Source organism: Vidua macroura, chromosome 5, assembly GCF_024509145.1.
Source record: "Vidua macroura isolate BioBank_ID:100142 chromosome 5, ASM2450914v1, whole genome shotgun sequence".
Taxonomy (NCBI): Eukaryota; Metazoa; Chordata; class Aves; order Passeriformes; family Viduidae; genus Vidua; species Vidua macroura.
This window is the reverse complement of record NC_071575.1, coordinates 41,474,356-41,495,411: the sequence shown is the minus strand read 5'-3', so window position 1 is coordinate 41,495,411 and position 21,056 is coordinate 41,474,356. Positions and strand designations below refer to the sequence as shown.

General features: G+C 39.4%; 1 protein-coding gene across 2 annotated transcripts in view; it reads right to left on the bottom strand.

Annotated features, from left to right (window-relative positions):
* Positions 1-21,056, bottom strand: part of PPM1H (protein phosphatase, Mg2+/Mn2+ dependent 1H) — a 133,197-nt gene that overhangs the window by 32,394 nt on the left and 79,747 nt on the right. For both annotated transcript variants that reach the window (XM_053977997.1, XM_053977996.1), the window contains exons 5-6: positions 9,112-9,196; positions 1,877-1,995 (exon numbers count right to left, since the gene is read on the bottom strand). In XM_053977997.1, the coding sequence (XP_053833972.1) occupies positions 1,877-1,995; positions 9,112-9,196 (204 nt within the window). The remainder of the gene's footprint in view (positions 1-1,876; positions 1,996-9,111; positions 9,197-21,056) is intronic.

The window sequence follows — 21,056 nt, the reverse complement described above, 5'->3', positions numbered from 1 at the left end:
TTCTAATGCCAAACAGTATTAACTATATAATAACCACATTTTGGATAAGGTAAAGTGCTATGCATACATTCACAAGTGAGGTAGAAATATACAGAATTATCTCTTCACTTAACTTTTAAACTGTCTATTGCTGTACAAATCTCAGCATTCTGCTGGTGATTTGGACTGAAAAAAATACTGTAGTAAGCAAAACTTCCACTGAGTTTTTAGACTTTTCAATTTGGAACCTCTAGTGTGCATAAATAGTTATTTTTCCTCTTTATTCTTTATTTTGTATTTATCAATACCAAATTTGATCACTATGATGCCCATTTGCATTAATCACTTAATTCTTTGCAGTACCTCATGGCCATTCTTGTTTAATAGGAAAAGAGCTGTGGTGTCACCTGCCAATGCTGCAACTTCAACAATTCCAGCCCCATTTCCTTTCCAGACCACTAACCAACCAGGGAAATGCAAAACAACTCCCATGAACCTGAAGAAACCCTCTTTGCTTTCCAGCCATGATGACAGAAATCTTTTCTTGCCCTCTTCTCAGGAAGTTCCTGGCCTATGATACTTCTGTAGCTCTCCCCCACATGTTCTTCCTCCCAACTGGCATGTCACATCTTGAAAAAGAGCTTTTGGAAGTCTACATGAAACCATTCTTTATTGGTGCCTCCAGAGACATCTGGGAGGTTAACAAAAAAAAAAAACAAAAACCAAAAACCTCCTTTTGCAGAAATTGGGAGAGTGTCTCATGATCTTCCAAATGTTTTGCTGTCTAAGTCCTCAGTTGATCCAATGTTCTCATTCTGTTCCTATTCTTTTGCTCATGCCTGTAGCCTTTTTAAAATGTGAAGTCATCATTCTCAGGGTGAAACTGCATATTCTACTAGCAGCTGTTCAAGATGACAGACAATGATAGTTATTCTCAGATTTACATGTTCTGCACAAACACTTCAGATTATATTAAACTTAGATCATTATTCTGCCATTAAAACATAATTATATTTTTGGTCCATAAAGCATGGAACAAAGCAAAAGTTATGTAGAGCTGTAGGTGTATGTGAGCATCCAGGCTTCCAAACCTAAAATAGGCTTTCTTTTTAACCCCTCAGTCCTTTTTCTTCCTGAAAGGACATTTACTACAGACACTAAAACACAAATGTCATGGAAATGAAGACCATTTGCATATATTGGGCTTTTGCCTTTATAGTCCATGCACAGAACTCACAACAGCAAAGATTAGGGCTTCTCCGAGGAGGCTCAACAAAAAACAATGAAGACATTTAGCCAGAAACAAAAAAAAAAAAAAAAAAAAAAAACAAAACAAAAACCCACATCATTCTATCTGTCTTCACTTCTTTAAGTCCATGCTGTTCATTCAAGCCTTTTCATTTTAGGCTTGTTGTGTTCAGATAGGTCCATGTCTAAAACAATTCCTCAAGGGATATCCAAACCAGCTGCAGTGGAGTAGGGGAGGCAGCTCCTTCCTTCTGCAAGCTTTCCTCAGCATGTGAAGGCATGATGGCCCAACATCTTAGTTTAAAAGACAAACGTCTGACCCACTGATCCAGAATTTATAAAAAACTATGTCCAAGACAGGAAAATTGTTTTGCTTTCAGAAAGATGCCCTGGCACATCTTTGCCTTTATATGCTTTCTCCACTTTGAGTGCTCCCACATTACAATGAACTCTCTGGAGGGAGGTCCACTTATTTAAAATATTATCTTCTAGAAGAAAGATACACCTGAAAGAAGGAAATGCCTTTTCTTTTAGTATGCAGGGGTACACCTCCATGTTTGATGCAGTTTACACTAATCAAAGATAGGTACAAAGCAGGCATTGGCTGGGGGAGAAGGCTGACCCCATGCTGAGAAGGACACATTCTTACCAGCCAGTCATGTTGAAGTCACGGTACAGCATCCTCTTTCCAACTTCCTTGCGCTGCACCCTCCGTGGAAACTCTAGATGTGTGAATTCATTTCCCAGCAGGTGAGGCTGCATATAAGCCTGTGGGCAGAAATCAAACCACAGATACCACATAAAACAAGACATTATCTATTTTTAATGAGGTAGTATTACCATCCCTTCCTGGTCCCTTCCCACACAAATTCCACCCACTCCTCTACCCTTCTTTTTAAATAAGGATGATGATGTGCTCCATTTCAGCAAACAATGCACATACACCATTTCTGCCCCTGCCTGATATCCAGGAGCAGCCTTATGAAGCCTTAGAAGTCCTCTTGACCTCAAAATCCTTTATTTCTTCTCCCTGCTTCTCAAGATTTGGGATCTCTCAACTACACTTCATCCATTGACCCTGAAGGAGTCTGTAGAGCTTTGTAAAACAGAACACATGCCCTTTTGTAAGTCAGCAAGAGAGAAAGGAATGATCAAATACAAAGCCATGGAGAGACTTGAAGGGGTGATTGTGCAGTGAAGCTCAAGCTTTCTGACTCCCAGTTCAGCAATGCCAACAACACAGAAAACCTAACATTGCTACCACATCTTAATTGTCACCACTTTGAGAAAAATGTGCCCCGCATCACATGACATTGCAAATAAACACAAGCTACAAGGCAATTTATTTTATTGTTTTTGAAAAACTACATCCTTCATCCAAAACAGACTTCAAGAAAAGCAGCAGCAGTTTTGTGTCACAACTGCAACTAAGGCCTTTGATGGTTTTAATGTTCAAATGCTGCTCATGTCCTTTCTGTTGCACTGCTCTGCAGATGCTTGGAGACCTCTTTGCCAGAGTCATGCCTTTGACTCATGCTCTCCAAAGCTGACCATAGTTGAAAGCATCGCAAGGCTCTTCGTCCACTGTGTAAATTTTTGGATTGAATTTATACACAGAAGAAATAGAGTATGTTTAGGATTAACTTATCATGTCAAGTGATCTTTCTGAAATAAACCTCACTCCTTTTTCTTTAGTACTCAAATAAACAAGCCTTTCTCTCTTCCTCCGCAAAGCCGCATTGTGAGCAAGCCCTTATGAAAGACACAGTCAAATTGGCTAGGGAACTGAAAAAAAGTTGCATTTCTCAACCGTTTTGCAGATAACTCTTTTTTCTTATCCAGCCAGTTAAGGCAATAAAGTCTGTCTTATCTTCAGCAGCAGCCACCATCAAGGCAGATGAAATAAGCTGGGGTTTAGTTTGTGTGTATGTCATAAATCTAGTGCTCATCAAAGGCAAGCAGCAGGAAGCACTGGAAGCCCTTATTGATCTACCTGGCATCTGTCATGCAGATAGTTCACAATAAAATATTTCCTGCATTTAAGAGTTGAGCCTGCTCCCAGTCAATTTAATAGGAGCTCTATAAGGCTCAGCACATCACAACATTAACTTTCTATCAGCTTGTCTCTGTTCCCATCACCAGACATCCTTCCAGAAAATACCTCAAGCTTGGTTGTAACAGGACTGAGGAAGGTTGCTGTGTGTAGCCAACAAGATTGGATTCTGCTTTCAAGAGGTGGCTTTCAAGCACACAAGTGATCTTGACATCGCAATCCCTTCCTGGAACAGGAACTCCATCAAATTCTCTCTGTGTACAGTTAAGGGAATTACATTCTTTTTCCTTCAGTCTATAGTCAGCCAAGGTCCCCTTCTCCACCCAAATATTGTTGTCAAGGGCCCTCTAATTGGATCACTCTCCTCATTACAGAAATGGTTGAGAAGCAGTAGTGACTTTTGAGAGGTTCAGCAGTATTAGTCCACATGAGGCTTTTCATACTTCCAGCACTCTGGAAGTATGAAAAATGAACTTCTTCATTTAAAAGTACATGTAAGCTTTTTATTTTATTTATTTTCATTCCAGTTGCAAAAAAGATGGAAAATTCCTAATGCTTTGATGCATCACATAACATGAACAATATTTGTTCTTTGTATGATAATGAAGAGCTGGATTGTTTTTGGTATTTTTAAAATTTCTTCTGGTCTATGATATTGTAAACAATGAAGTCAGTCTGCATTGAAAGTGAAATTCAGTTCACTTTTAAAAATGCACAGCCTATCTTGATTAAAATATTACAAACCACTACCAGCTAAATACTGTCACCTGTCTACAAAACAAGGTCATACTTAAAAGAACAATCACACCTGATATCAAAATGAAGTTATCTAACCATCAGATTGTGAGATTACTAGTCTGAATAAGAGGTCAAGAAGAAAAACATTACAGGCTTTTAGCTTTTTTTTTTACTTAAAACCAAGAATTTTCTTTAATGAAAAGGTAAAGCAACCAGGAGAGACTGTATTGCATAAAGATTTACTCAGATGGAAAGTCTGAGGTCATAACTGAAATAAGATTAATAAAGCTGGCACAGTTACCAGTGGACTGCTAATGTTCAAATAAGACTTCTCTTCCGCAGCCAAGCCTCAATGCTTGATTTACAATCCAGGGATCTTAACTTGATTCTAATATTTTTGGCGTCAGTGAAACAGAAGGAAAAGAGCAATTTGGAAGCTTCTGGTGTCTGTGATCTGAATTCTTATGTGAAGAGATGGGGTTTTTGTTGTGCTTTGCTTTATTTTTTTAATTTTCCATATTTTTTACCATTTTTAAACTGTTATTTTTGATGCTTCACTGGTAATTCTACAGAGAGAAGAATGTTCTACTACAAAACTCAGCTGCAAATTCCAGTTGGGCTTGTTGAGAACTGTTCTCCATGTACAAGGCAGGACTCTTCTCCCCACCTCAACAAAACCACGCTGGGCAGCAGAACCAGAAAATAAACAAAAAACAACACTTTAAAAATCTACAGATCTTTCAAACAGATACACAAGCAGAACCATGAAATCCCCTCAAGTGATCAAACAACAAAAAAATTGGTAAGTGAACTACCAGAATTTCCCCTGTAAGGACACAAAGTATTTTCCATTTTTTAATTTGTTTAGTCTCAATTTGCAAGAACCTCACATCAGAAACACCAATCAGAGAACCTGAAGTTTAACAAATAGTGTGCTATCAAACACTTCCTATATCCTTATGAGGTATCTTCAGACAACATTGTTATTCTGTGTTATGAAACTGGAACATTTGTCGTATTTTCTCTTTCAGAAGCTCTTAGAGCTTTTTGGCATAAATCTGGCATAGTCTACATTGTATGTTTTTGGTACTCTGCCATTTTATGGTTTATTTTGTGGCTATATGTATTGCATTCAAAATTAGTATTTTAAAATGAAGTTCAGTCAAAGAAATATTAGTCATGGTTGTTTAAAAAGGGCATTTACATCCTGCTGTGTTTCCTGGTGATTAGAAAAGCAAACATGAAATGAAGATAAACCTAGACTTACACACTAGCATGCCAGTTAATTAGGTGGCAGGAAACACTGCTTGTATCTTATCTGTACCTCAGTAAGGCCTGCCACTGCCTTTTCCAGCTCCTTCAGTAAGCACTGCACTGGAAAGTCGCTGGCACTAGTGGTTTCACTGCATTCTGTGCTATTTTCAGATTTGCTGCTTTCCCCTACACCAGCTATTATCTTACAAATTTATACTTTTATCATATTGTTCCCTTTTCTCCAAAAGAATATTCTACTGTATGGGACTACTGCTCACAACAGCATGCACAGCCCAATGCACCCAGAAGTTTTGAAAATGACTCAGCCATTATCATAGGGACACACTTAACCCAAAGAGAGATAAAAATTAAAGGATGTGGTGCTAAAAGGAAGAAGACTAGAAGCTAAATCCATCTCTTGATTGGTGTCTTATCTTGTGAAAGGCCAGGACCCCTTCCACGGAACCACACATCTCTTTTACCACAGCATCATCTACTGTGTCAGACAGGTGAAGTAATCCTGTGCTGGGTGATACAGGGAGCCAAAAACTGTTAAGAAAATTACATCTTGACTGACTTGTAATTGAAGTACTGTCTTCATTAGGAGATCTAGGTTCATTTCCTCTTCAGGCTCCGGTTCTGAAGGCATCCTTCAGCAGGTGAATATTAGTGTTACTTTTATCCTCACCTGAGCAACAAAATAAGAATATATTCCCTTTGAGCCCATGACTATCTGGGCTCATGAACCTTTGCTTGAATGGTGGCAAACACAAAGAGCACCCATGGTCACTGTCACTGGTGGCCACCCACTCTCTACTAGCAGTGACATCTGCACTGGTAGCTTTAGAGGGACATCTGGTGAACTTTAGAGGGGCTGTTTGGCTGCACACATGAAAATGCTACAAACACCACACTGACCTCCCGTGACATCTTGAAAGTGCAACCTCAGTAACTAATAGAAATACACCCATTTGCAGTACACTCAATTCACCATTCATTTTAAACACGTTTTCCAAGGGAAAAAGTAACAAAATCTATCCTATTTACTGCTGCAATTTAGACTATCATGACTGTAATTAATAGTCTCCTCAGAAGATGAAAGAAAAATTGCTTCTGGCTGTCACTGCCTGCACAACTGCTGAATGCACCAGAGCAGCTCCCAGTAAATTCTGGATTTTTTTTCCTTCAAGATACACTGATACAGGAAATCAGGACTTTTCCCAAGCGATGTGTGGAGCTCTCCTTCTACAGTGCTAAAAAGAAAAGAGAGACAAATTCAGAAGAAAAGGAGGCTTTTGAATGCCCACCAGTGGAAGGGAAGCAACATGGTGCACTGAACCTCTACAGAAACTGAAGGACCAAGGGAATACTGGTGCAAAGCTTTCACACTTTACATCTTACGAAGTGCTCTCTGACAGAATGATTGATTGCCTTCTGCAATACTTTCACAAATTGCCTGACAGAGAAGTCTGTCTCTGCCATATAGCCTGCCTGAAGTCTGCAGCTGGATGCTGCCCCACGACTGCCCTCCTATGGAGTGATGACCAGGCTCAGAGCTGCTTCAAAGTCAGAACGAATGGATAGTCAACTTGTCCTTTTCAGTTGTCCATGCCAGAGGCCTACTGCCAAGGCCATTCTTGGATGCATGTCAATAAATTTGCCAGGACAGGGAAAACATTTGCTTCCCTCCCCTCTCAGTTACTCAATCAGTGTTAGCTGAAGCACAGTTTTGTCTAAGACTATATTGAAGGACTTCATATAAGATACTCACATGACCTGAACAACTCATTATCCCATGGAATTCTTTCCACACAGAAATTAAGGCTCAGAAAAGAGGGCCTAAAAGAACATCCTGTGTGACTGAAGGAATCAACAGGCACTAAATTTAAGCAGAGGGAAGCTACTTCATCCTGACTGCACCAACAGTGTCTGCTGCACAGGGAACAGCCTTCAGGCTGTAAATCTATACTCTCCCTTTGTTTGTACAGTAACTTCCTCATAGTGAACAGTATCTCTGCATTTACAAAGTAAAATATTAATGCTAAAGTGATTAAGGGATTTTCTTCCTATTGTGCAGGAAGAGCAGCACAACATATTTGAAACAAAGAAACTCAGCTTTAACTGCAAATAAGAAAATAGAACAAAAGTAAATAACTTTCAGACAGAACAAGAGACAAGAGATGTTGATGGTAGAATAACAGAATAACAGACTAATAGCAGAACCTGGGGACAGACAAGTGAGTAAGAGGAATTATTTGGGATCTAATTAGTAAGACAGATGCAAACTTCGGAGTGTAATGCTTATGCCAACATTGCAAGAAGTCTGGAGTAATCTTTTTATTTTTCTTTTTTTTAAACACAAGAGTAAAAATCTTACTTAGGGAATGTTGTGTTTGAAATTATCTGTAATTTTGTTTCACGCTCTTGCTGTCTTGCATGTATTCTCTTTGAACATGATACCCATAGACCTGGCATATTTGTTACATACAGAATTAAAACAGACAAACAAAGGTAAAGGAATTTTCCACAGGAAACAGCAGAAATGCTTTTCAGATCAGCTACTAGTTTCAAATTTAAGCCAGAAAGGACATCAAATGAGAAAACAAAAACCCTTGTAGGCAATGTTTTATCTCATATTTCCTACAAAAGTAGCAGACTCCCTAGATGCTAAAGATACCTTTTATTTTAGAGGGAAACAAATTATTTTAAATGTAACTGAACTGTAAATATTTATTAGGCCTCTTTGCCATTTGGTTCTCTGAATATGAATAGTCCCAAAGTAGTATTTCCTCTGAAATTTTCAGCTTCAAGCCAATGAATCCGACTGAAAAAAAATTAAATGTGACAATTGAGGAAACACAATTTTTCTTTAAAACCTTCTACCACCACCTTTCAAACACTGGCATTTTATCTAGTTTCAAACCACAGTGCTTGGTCCAGGCTGAAAATAGAAAATACCTTAAGACCTGGGAACATCACTAATCTTGGCCTCTCCACCTTGAGTCAGGCAAGGCTGAGAGTGACCCTGCCTTGGCTGAAGCTGAAATTTCTAAAAGAAACAGAAGAAGCACAAAGGAAATCTCTCAGCCATGTCAGGAATTATATTTTGACAAATAACTAATCGACTTCAACCAGCTGATCGAATAAAACCTTAAAAAGTAACAGGATGGTTTGTATGAAAAATAATACCATACATTTTGACTTATATTCCTCAGGCAGCTTATCAGCCAACACAGCTTGGTCTATAAAGCATCCCATGTGTCCCCAGCTAGTCACCCTGTCCCAGCTTTATGGGTGCTGCTACATTAAATAAAACTAATCTTTGATCACCCATCCTATCCTGCAGCTACTAAGGTTCACTGAGATCACCTCTAAGTTGGATATCTTTATCCTGACAGAGATACAACTGGCATACTGTTAGAGTAAATTAATTGAATTCTGCAATATCACTCACATACAAAGAGCAGTCACACTGTCACACAGCAAGCACTGGGATGGATTGAAATACATCTGTGGCTCATTAACTCTGTCTGAGCTCTCAAAATCCAACACCAGTGTGCTGCTGAAGGCCCTGCAGCTGAACAATGTACATAAGCACAGCCACGCTAATCGAGGGCCTTTGCCGAAGAGGCAATACTCCTTTCATTGAGATTTGCACCACCAGGATTTTCTCCACATTTGCTGATGGCTTAAAGACATACATGATCCGTCACTGGTGTTCAGTGGACACATCATCCTTCAGTGAGCCACAGTAACTCAGCAGCATTTCTCTGAGCCTTTGACATTACTGGGGAATGCCTGTCATCAGCAGTACCTGATTTGGTCCTCAGGTCTCTTACCAGATACTGAAGTCGCTGGCGTTCAGTCTCTGGAGTGAATTCTGAAGACATTGGAATGACTTCGCCATTTCGGATTATTATAGCTCTGTAAAGTAATAAAACATCATCAGCACAGGAGAAAAAAAAAGGTAAAAAAACCCAAAAAAACACTGGGTACAGTCACACTCTTATTCTCTTCAGAATCACAGTCAAATAAAGCCATTTCTTTTCTACTGAGGTTGTCAGCAGAACAGGATAATTCCTGCCCTGCATCCTTTAGGCTGGGTAACAAAGTATACTTGTATAAACTGAGTTCATTTTAGAGCTCACAAAAACATCCAAGCAACAAAGGCAGGAGTTATTTCAATTGATGGCAACAGGGTATCTTAATTAAGTGAAATGCAGACATCCAGAGTTGATGCTGCAGAAGCACTGATTGTAGAACAACTCTTTGCTGGTTTTAATACCAGTTGTGGCTGATATTGTCTAAACTACTGGCTTCAAATGACTCATCCGAGCACTTTCCAATTATTAATTTGTCATGTGTCATGTCAGAACATTTCTACTCCAACATTAAATGGAAATAGCAAAGAAAATCCTATTTAATGCAAATTTAACTAGTTACCTGCTGAAAGATGGCAGGTAATGGTATGACTGTAGATTAGACAAGAGATTTCATATACAGTTCTGCAAATCGCAGAGAGAAAATTTTCTCAAACACCTGCCTGTTGCCTCTTTAACAATCTGATATGCAGCACACAAAATATGGTCCAGTCTTTCCCTGGTGTAATGCCACTGGCTGGAAGACAAGTCACAGGAGGGAAGAATTTACCCAATATTTCTACTGCATTCATGTATTCACTTACAGAACTATGTTCCTTTATCTTTCCATTATTTAGGCAGCTCTGTAAGTAGAGCAATACCTGGCACTTTAGATAAACAATGTATCATCCAAAAGACTTTAATGCCTGCTGTGGAACTGTCTCTCAGCCATAAGTAGATTAATTCAGTGTTTGGATAACAGCAGTGTACCAGCTCTCCTCTCAAATTTAGACAGAATTTGGTGTAGTTAAAATAGTATTTGCTTCTTGGATTCCAGTTTCTCTATGTTTTAAATGGTCCCATTTCTGTGATATTTTCACCCCACTGATGTCCTATTTATGAGCTAGCTTACTTCCCTTGATCAATTTGTTGTCATTGCCTCAATGCCAGGTGTTCTGATAGCACTGGAATGCAACCAACAAATATGGTAGGCACACAAAGACTGAAAACTTAAAATTCTAAATTCAAAACACAGGCATCTTGAGAAAACCAACTCAGGTACAAACCTCAATTTCTAAAATTAGTGGCGTTGGACAGATTTCCAAGTCTTGTGGATTGGTCATTGGACTAAAATTGTCTCCAAATTGTCATCTACTACTGCTAGTATGCAAAAGACAGCAGCATTATCTATGAGTAAATGAACTGTTCCCAATCCTGAGATTCATCTGGCAAAGAGCAGATAGGTTCAGAATACGACAATGGCAGATGTGTGAAGAACTCTGGCAATGAGGGGAAAACTGCTTTGCTTGGAAAGCAGTTTTAGCTTAGTGCTCTTGGACTTCACATCAGCCACACATCAGCTTTGCTTGGAAAGCAGTTTTAGCTTAGTGCTCTTGGACTTCTCAGCACTTCCTTGCAAATAATCCTGTGTAGAACTTAGAGGTGGCAAGAGTGCAGCCTACATACTAAAGGTTCCCATTGGCCCTTAATTAAAACCAATATTGTGTACTTGAGACAGACATGGTAGTTGCAACTCTCTATTTCCTAAAAAAATTAGTGCATAATTTTTGACAGATTTTTTTCTCCTTTAGAGAATCTGACTACAGACTTACAAAAATGCCTATCCAATTAAAAATAATAGTTTACTGAAAATTTTTCTTTTGCATTTCTGACAGTCATTTAAATACGAATTAAGAACTCTAACACCTCTCTTCTGCAATAACACTTTTGCTTTTATTTTTGCAATTCCTAAGGTATTCAGCTTTGAATGAGATTAATTTACTCAGACAGTGAACACTTTATATAACTTTTTAATATGTTATTTGATTCACTTGAGTAGGCCTCCACTAAAGGGGTCTGTGGATTTAGTATAGAGTATGTACTCTGGCAATAGTCTAGACTAGACTAATCAAAGGAGCTGATCAGACACTAACCAAATTTTACACACTAGTTTAAGTGAGTCATAAGGGATATTCTGATCTTTTGCTTGTCTGAAAGAGCTAATATAAAACCACACATTGATATAACTGCTAGCACGTCAGGCTAATTTTCTAATTATTCTTTGCTTCCCCTTTAATCACCATCTCACAGGAAATCCGTATTTTAAAGAGCACTCAGACCAGTCTGGGGTTCATCTTTTTCTTTGTGCACATTGACATAGTTTGTATATATTTTGATAGCTGTCATTCTTACTTCTATGGGTAGAATTGGGCCCTGAGGGACTCACATCATATAAAAAGCAATTCAGAGGCGAGTGGGTCAACCTTTCATAGCTCAACTTATTTTCACCAGAATTGGCAGCCACCTGGGATGAAAAGCACAACCTAGCACACACATGCACAAAAAAAACTTCAGAGGGGGAGGAATTAAAGCAATACTGTTGATACCCAGTAAAAGAGAGTTTTATGTTTTTCATTAATGTTTTCAGCAGTTGGACTTTATTCAACTTGCAAGTTACAGCTGTTCATAAGAGTCAAATAATTTGATCTGAGGAATGAGACAGCTCTAGATACGAGTAAAGGGAAAGACAGAGACATAAACATACAAGGCATTGGTCCAAATTCAACTGTGAAGAGCTTATAAGCCCGTACTGCGCTCTTTACCTTTCTGCACTAACTGCTTAGCTGTTTCATGACAGCAAAGTGTATTTCTGATGGCTCAAGTGACAAAAAGGGACATATTTGTTGGCTGTCTCACTGAGGAGACTGGGTGCAAAAGCCTGGCCTGGGAGCCACCCTGCTCAGTGGGATTTTCCCCTGTGATTGAAAAGGTGCTGAATAAGGCCCTAATTGGGTTTGGAGACTGACGTGCCCTTTCCATGACCTTGCAGTGACAGAACTGCCAAGCAGCAATGGAAGGCTTTTTCCACTGAGCAACCTCCAGAGCCCTGAATTCAATAGCCCAGAGTCAATAACTGCTCATGAGGAAGGAGCCTGGCTGATGCAGCAGCTGCAAACAGCTCCAGCAACTGCTTTTAGAGACCCACTCTATACAGTCCTGCAGGACAATTAATTTTGATTTTACACTTCCTAATGGCCTAAGCAGCAACATGGTGTTACATGAGCATTACTGCTTCTGCCATGCATGAAACACTCATGTATGCAAGGAAATAGTGTTCTGAAAGCATTTAACTTCCCATGTATTGAGGATATATGAACGTATTGTTTTATGCTAGAATACAGCTATCCTATTAAACTTCAGAAATAACTACATAGGAAGCAAAAACTCCTTGAATAGATGCAGTGCCCAGACAGCATCTGATTTTGCCATGTTTAATAGTGACATTTTCATTTCCACCACACTGGTGAAACACATTATAGCAGAGCCACAGGGCAAGCCTCTCAAAGCCAGATGGATGATTCATGTTTGCAGAGAAACAAGTATATCAACACTAACCAAATATTCTCTGATGACAAGGTTGCTTCAGACCCATACCAATCATTAATTTGTATCACCAATGAAAGAGTAATTAAAAAACAAAAGCTTTTTTTGGCAGGACTGGAAATCAGGAGTCACAGATCTGCAGCCTCCTCAGTGCATTGCCCTCCACGCTCTGATGCCCTCTCCACACAGCGTCACATACAGTAAGAAACTGCTCTGAAGTCTTGAGGCCATGGAGGCCAGTAAATCACCTATTCTGATCTCTTCTAAAAATAAACTAGATTTCCCTGAGTCCTTTCCTCTCTTTTGAACCCTAACTCCCCACCCACAGGAACTACAGGATTGTACCTGCCATTGCATTTCACGTGCTTGGCATTACAATGGAAGTATGTTCACTATTCCAGAGCTGGGATATTCATAGTAAACAGGAATATTTTGGAGAAAAATCTCCCCAAAAAACAGCTGAAATAGCCTAAAATGGAAAAAACAAGAATCTGATTTTGTATCTCTTCTGGCCTCTAGACTTCTTCTGATCCAGAGAGAAGCCACACTGTGAATAAGTAAATGGAGAGCAAGAGATGTGCCAGTGGCTCAATGCACAAGGCAGAACTGGCAGTCATGGCAAATCCTACAGCTGTCTATGTCTGCTCACTCACAGGCAAATGAAAAGAAACACCAGGAGATTAAAAGTCTTCATGCGCATCAGCAGAAAACAGTGTATTTATCTTTTGGATTGACATGACTGTGTAGTCCATAACGATCACCTAAATTCACACAGAACATTAAGTATATGGTTATTTTCTATATTCAGATTCAATACTTAGAAATTGTATTTGGTGCCTTAGTATACATTCACTTTTAAAATACATGGAGAGTGAAGCAACAACAATATAAAAATCTGCCACTGTGCTGTACTGCTGCTGTGATGCTCAGGATTGTAGCAACAACACTGGCTTAAGGAAAATATTGATATGCTTTTGCTTTTTAACTTTTTTAACTGCTTTTGCATTTTAATATGGCTAACAACTACCCCCTCTCCTTGAATCAAGCAGGGCTTTGGGTTTGTTTGTTTTTTCTTTTGTGGAAAACACAATCAGCTGAAAATTGCACAGCATCCTTTCTATGTTTCTTATGAGAAACAAATAGAGGAAACTCATACATTTTAGAGGAAGCTCTTGTTGGTTACTCTCATTTAATCATACAGAGAAAGCAACACTTTAGTGAACAAGGTCAAGAGTGTAATTCCACTGCTGTCACAGGCCTATTGGGATTCCACTGTTCAAAACAAAGAGACATCTCCAACTGTTAGGAGTATTCAGGGGACACCCTGATTCCATTACACACTTTTTCAGGCAAAAATGATTTGAAACACAACATTAAACTGTACATTTCTACAACACAGGATAAAAATCTGGTAAAGGTGACAGAGAAAGTCCATTCAGAAAACCCTTTTTGACAGTGTATATCAATTCCAAGCTACAGGGAGGCCACATCCATTTTGTCAAAAGGTGTTGAAGCATGTGGATTCAGTACAGATGAAGCAGAAGTGTCTGGCTTGTCTGCAAAGGTATTAGAAATGTGTCAATGAAAAAGAAAGAGGGATTAAACTGACAGAAAAAATAAGGCAGGGTTTTATTATATTCAAAGGGGAGCTAAGCAGTAGATTTTATTAGGTGTGTCACAAGATAGCTGTGGAAAAAAGAAAGTAAATCCTAGAACTATGAAATCAGTCTATATGGGTACTTGTTTATTTTGGTAACTAAATGCATATATTTAAACAATCCAGGGAAGATCAATGCTAATGGTTGCTAAGCTTCAAACCAGTTGTGCTTTTTAAAATTTCTTTACCTTTTCTTAATTGCTAAGAAGTGAAAGACAATGACTATAAAACAGTTAAAATGAGAAATGTTTTTCTCTTCTGTAAATGAAGTACTGGCCATTACTGCCATTATGATTACTGATGACTTTTAATACATTCAGCACTGGCACCTTGGTTTTACTTCTTCAAACTGAATTATTCTCACTTAGTCCCACCCAGACCCATTTCTCAATGTTTCTTTAGAAACCAGGTGTACAAACACCTCACTGCACTGGCAATAAGTATGGTACTGATCTCATATTCCATCCCATGTATTCACTAGCAATGTGGAACTACAGTGCAAAGCCTTTAAACTATTTCCTTACTTTTATTAATTAAAGCAGGCTGGGGATAGTGGAACAAACTATTATATAACATTTAGCTGGCAATAAAACAGGTTCCAGTGATGACATATCCATCACCATAAAACTCAGGTGGAAGCAGCAACCCTCAGCAATACCAATGGAAAAAGCACCCTCCCTGCCTCCCACCTGTAATACTTAAGATATTGCCCCAACTCTTACTTGGCATCATTATCAAGAAGAAAACAAGCAACAAACCAGGGAAGGAGTAGCACCAGTGAAAATGGTCTCTGTCCTCATTTTCTATTTACTGCCACTCAACAGTTGTGCCACCCTGATTTCTTCACATTTTTCAGCACATACATGCCCCTGTTCACAGAAAGGTTTTGACAGGATACAAACACTGGATAATTTTTCTTTCAGCCAAACAAAGTCAACATTAAGGGGGAGTAGACTCTCCCTGCTAGTGGCTCTTCCTGTGACAATGTAGTTTCATGTTACATTGTGAGTTACAGCAGCCTCTCAGACACTTTCATTCATCGCTTGGGGGAACTTCAGCTCCCTCAAGCCAATAAAAGGTGTGAGAACTTGCCTTGGTGAAATATTTCAAAAGTAATTTCTTACAGGAGCGTGCTGTGGCATTTCCTGCCAGAACAATGAAGATCACTCCCAAACTTCTTCTAAGGCTTTTGCAGACTGCCAGCCACCCCAGCTGCTCCAAGGGTTAGTATCTCAGCAGCACAACTGCCAAGCAAAGCCCTTGCTCCACCAGTTTTCTGACTGGGCATTCCCAAGAATTTCACTCAAGGTCCTTTCTTCATGTCTTTGCCACAGCATGGAGCCAAGCATGCTATACCACTCCAGTGGCAAGATGAGAACCTCCTCCTGCCTTTGAAAAGAAGCAGAAAAAGAAATTATGCAATCCAGTCCCTGCAAATCCCCCTGAAAGTTGTCTTTCAGAGGCACCTGCAAGCACATGAGCTGTTCCTGTGCACACACATGTAGAGCTTTATGCTGTTTCCAATTACCTGACTCATTCATATTTATATTTCTAGTGCTTACTTAGTGATTCCTTTGGAGAAGGCCTCTGGGCACAATGAGGCTGCTGAAATACTATAAAGCCACTATTCTGATGGTCTGATTTTACTGAATTAACCGTATCATTTTTAATACAGCACTACAAATAGGCAAATGGAAACTGTTTCTGTAAGCAGAATAACATTGATTTCCATGGAAGGGCTTACTTCTCATGTTCAATAGCACCTGAGCCAGTCAGGATTTTCCTTACTGCCACCAAAAATAACAGAAGTCAGAATTTTTAGAGCTGATCTGGTATTCCATCTCATGTATTCACAACAACTTAGCAAGCAGTAGTTACAAGGATTTTCTATTGCTGGCAGTCTGCCCTATATATTGTATCTAACAATGAGAAGCACCTGGCTGTCACCAACAATGGAACTAAATGACTTCAGCTGTTTCTGCATCACTACTCTACAGTTTAAAATTAAATGTAATGCTGAGCTTGCAGGCTGTCCACAGAGGAGGTAGCTTGGAGAAGATATGTTGCCCCATCATTTTTGACCCCTGGAGCGGTATGCTTCTAGTTGTCAGTGCCTCTTCAGTGGGCTGCAGCTCCACTCCCATGAGACTCTACCGTGAGTGAATTCCCTGCCCTTGTTTAGTGTGTTGCTTCTGCTCTCAAGTGTGTTGCTTGGCTGCTGAAATCTAAGCATGGAGCTATTATTAGCAGTTCGCTTTATTAACTGTGTTTTATTTTAGTGTTAATTATATATTTTCTTGTTATGCCCACCCTCCCACTAATGTGATGGCACTGGCTGTCTGTATGCAATGTTCCTGTTCAATTAATCAGGAAAGTAACTTTTGCTATTGAACAAGTAGTGACTTTATAAGCTTACCTATACACTTCTAGTAATGTCTACTCCAGCTCCAGTAGTAGTAACCCAAATGTGAATGAAGTAAACTAAAATGCTGTGTAATCAATTACTTTCCTGATGGTTTACATCTCAGCACATCAATCTTTCAGAAAGGGCTTCAGCTGGCAGCTAGAAAGCTACTACAAACCAGTTTATAGTGACACTACTAGCACACAAAATCTTCCCACTTAGGATTCATTTTGCCCCAATGATTTCAGTGTATTCTTCATCTGAACACAGCTAAGTACAAGGCTGCACTGATGACAGACCACCACGTTTCTGTACCATGGCTGAACAACATGCTACCAATTACTCAGGCCATGCCAGGGAAATGAACAAAGAAATGCAGTCACACCTCTGTGGCCAGCTCTGAGCCTCAGGACCAGTATCTGTGGAATCAAAGTCTTTTTCTCTGCTGTCCAGGATATCACATTCATCTCCAAGACAAGTTACTATGGCAACTAAACCTGGGCTTAGTGGATGAAGGCATTGCTGTGCAAGTCAGTGTTTATTTTGCCAGTAATATGGCTGGGCTATGGCTGTCCATGTAAGATGGAAGTAGCAAGGATTTTTTTATCTCTCTGCTCTTCACTGTCTTACCATTGACAAAAAGAGTGACTTTAGCACCTAAAGTCATATCTACTTTGATCTCAGCTTTTCTGCTGAACTCGGTACCAGTTGCAGGATATTGGAACAAATTGGACTGAGATGTAAAAGCAAAGATTGCAACTCATGCTCTCTGCTCACTCTTCATGGGTGAATTTTTACCAAAGCCCCGCTTCATTCACCCACACAGAAGTGACCAGAGCCATCACTAAAGTCCCAGTAGCAGGGCTCAAGCGTCACTGCATAGCTGCTACTGAGACTGAACAGCCTGGGCTGCCTTCAGTTTGTTCAATTCAGGTGACTTGAAAAGCTTTTCAACATAGTAAGGACCACAGCAGACTTTGAAACATTGACCAAGCAAGCCTCAGGTGCTCCCTCTGCCCCTCCTCCTACAGTACAGATGGGAGCTAGAGAACCAAGGTGCCCAGTCTGCTTTCCATGTCTTGGCCCTGGCCCTGCAACTCTGCAGTGAAGAACTTGCATGTCTCTGTAGTCAGCTACAAAGGCATAGATTTAAAAGACAGTTTGTTTGCAGTTTGTTGGAGACTTTTTCTTTTTTGTTTTTTAAAGGCTGAAAACCCATGAGAATTAAAGTTAATAAAATTCTTTAGTCCTGGAAACCAGTACCAATGAACTGTGGCTTTACAGTTTACTGGCATTACTGAAATAGCCAAAAATCTTCTCCTTCCTCATTACCTGAACATAAGACACTGTCTGTGTGATTAGGACCAAAGATTTAACTGAATGTACCCCTCACTGAAAATGTTTACAATGGCTTCAATATCTGCTAATTGCCATAGGTATTGCTGAGGCATATGCTCCAGGAAAAACAAGAGTTTGGAAAAGAAGTTGGATGTTTGTTTTGTCTTCAAAGCCTGCAAACATTTACTACCAAATTAAAAACTTCTGCCAAGACAGTGCTGGATATGACATGCCAGTAACATGGAACCTGTCATTCACTGGATAATCAGAAAATGATCTTCCATAACACTGCCCTTTGAGTGAAATGACTTTCTGATCCAACACCTTCTCTTCACACCTCACCTTCAGTGTTTCTTGAAGTATCTTCAAAAGCTTTACCCAGCACAAAATCTGGCAGTATCTGAGGTTGCTGTTATTCCAAAGAATCTTGTGCTCCTGCTTCTCCCTGGAAGGAGACCAGGCAGGAAAAGGGGAGAAGAGCTTCCTGCAGGCCTGCAGATCATGCTTCTAATGAAAAGAGACATGAGGAACAGAGGGAGAGGACATGACCATGTCTCCTGAACATGGCTAATCTTCTCCAAAATTTTGGGCTAGTCAGGATCAGACCTCTCCACCTATCAAACTGCAGGGAAGGAGAATGTACACGGCAGAGACCTGCCTGGCTTTGAATTCAGTCTCTCCTCACTAGAAGACCTGTGAGCAAATGAGACTTAGGTTATCTGTTACCCTGAAATGATCAAACATTTTTTATTTTCAAGTGATTCTGTCAGAGAATTAATAATAACCTAAAGAGGGGATGTACCATAGATTGGCCAAACTACAATCCGTAAGTGTTGCTCTTGCCTCTGGGGAGGAATCTTCTGAGAATTTGGAGGAATGAGAACTTCATAGAATGAAGAAAAAGCCCTACCGAATGCATGGCCCGAGTGTGTTGTTCAGTTTCGCAACTTTCTTTGCCCCATCTTTAGGAGAAGACAGGAAAAAGAATGCTTTTCCAAATACTGCGGACTGGAGAAGCTTAGTAACTAAGTTAGTCTTTCTTCTAGAGACCTCTAAGTGTCTAGTATGAAGCACAGTTATTGTTTATGTAGACACAGATATAAGGAGACAGAGAAGGTTTAGGCCTGAGACTACTCACAGAAAACAGGAAAAATACCCCCCATTTAGATTAGAAGATGAGTAGTTATGAAAAACAGAAAATTAAAGCTTCCTAGACAATAAACCAAAGACTAAAGTAAACTAATTCTACAGTAGCAATATATTAGAACACTTTTTAGTTTCCATCCTTACACAGTGTTAGCGCTTCTGGCAAAAACGATCCTGCTGGACTGCCTCGAGGAAGAGGTCAGATACCATGAACCACAAAAATGGCTCAGAATCATCAATTCTGACTTCTCAGAAATTCTATTTAAGCTACACTGCCAGTCAGCAGATACATGACTGTTTCCATGCCACTCTTATTTACTTCATATAAGCATATTAAACCCCAAATCTGACTTCCTGTAATGAGAACTAACCATAAGGGAAGCAGCTGACAAGCACCATGACAAAGAAGAGGAAGTATAAATGTAGTAAGCTTCAACACAAGCAGCAAATCCAAAAAGAATTGGAATGGTAAACAAATTCAATTTTCAATTCACTATTTTATTACACTGGGAGAAGACTCTTATGAACACACTCTCCCACACCTGGTCTTTTGAAGTACCAATGAAGTTACTTCACCTGCACCCACACAAAACCACCACAAAAATATTCACTCAATGAGCTCCTACCATTCAGTAAGCCAAAATGCCTTAGCAGTAATTTTTCACTTGCAAAAAGGAGGAGAAAATCTATTCTAGACATGAGGAGGTATGTTCAAGTAGAGCGTGAATATGCCCTGAAAACCTAAGTACTGGGGAGGAAAAGCAAGGAGGCAAAAAGATGATAAAAAAGAGCTGATGAAGCAAAGCAAAAAATTCAGTGACCCTGCAAGTCTGTGAAGCCTTTGAAACATCAGGCTTTTTGCTTTGATGCCACGTTCTGCCAATAAATCAAGAAAGCCCAAGAACTCATTTGCAAATTTAGCGAGGGTTTCAGGGTGTATGGAAAAGTCAAATCAACTTGTGATGTTCTGCTTCTTGTATAACGATAAAGGCACAGCTTCCCTACATGGCTCCAAGCACAGCACAAAATGGAAGTGCCTGCAGTCTCCAAGCAGCTCCAGATAATACAAAAGCCAGAACAATGCTTGTGCCAAACATAGTTAATATGATCATATTGCATTACAGTCAGTGTAGTGATATTGGACAAATGTTATGTTGCATGAGGCTATATAATAATTGGGCAGTAATCAGTAAAAACATTAAGTCCCTGTTTTACAACTGCTTCATCAGTAGCTATAAAACAACATCCTAATAAAGAGCATAAAACTAAAAAGAACCTAGATTAACAAGGCGTGTTATGGCAGTTCAGAAGTAAAAGTCACTTTAGCAATATAGAATTGAACAACACCATTTAAAACAATGACCAGAGAAGATTTACTATTCTGTATTTTAAAAAGAAAAGAAATAAAAAGCAGCTATTCCAATGGCCTAGTTTTCACAGCAAATATGTCATGCTGGTAAGCAAAACACAGCGTCTCAATGCTCACCAAAAAAAAGCACTATATATTGGATAGCTGACTATAGCACTATCAGTCCCTAATCAGATAACCTTGCATGGACAATGCTAATCACTGAAAAGATGGAAGAGAGAGAAAGAAACATTAGAAAAAGCTTTGGCCAATATTCCGATATGAATTTTGACTGTACAAACAGGTATATTTATGGCAGAGTCCAAGAATGATCAGATAAGCCATTAGAGAATGAAAGTAGTTCCTTCCAAGTTGTTTTTATCAGGCTCTGAATACATCACCTAATTTTTAGTAGGGTTCTGGTATCA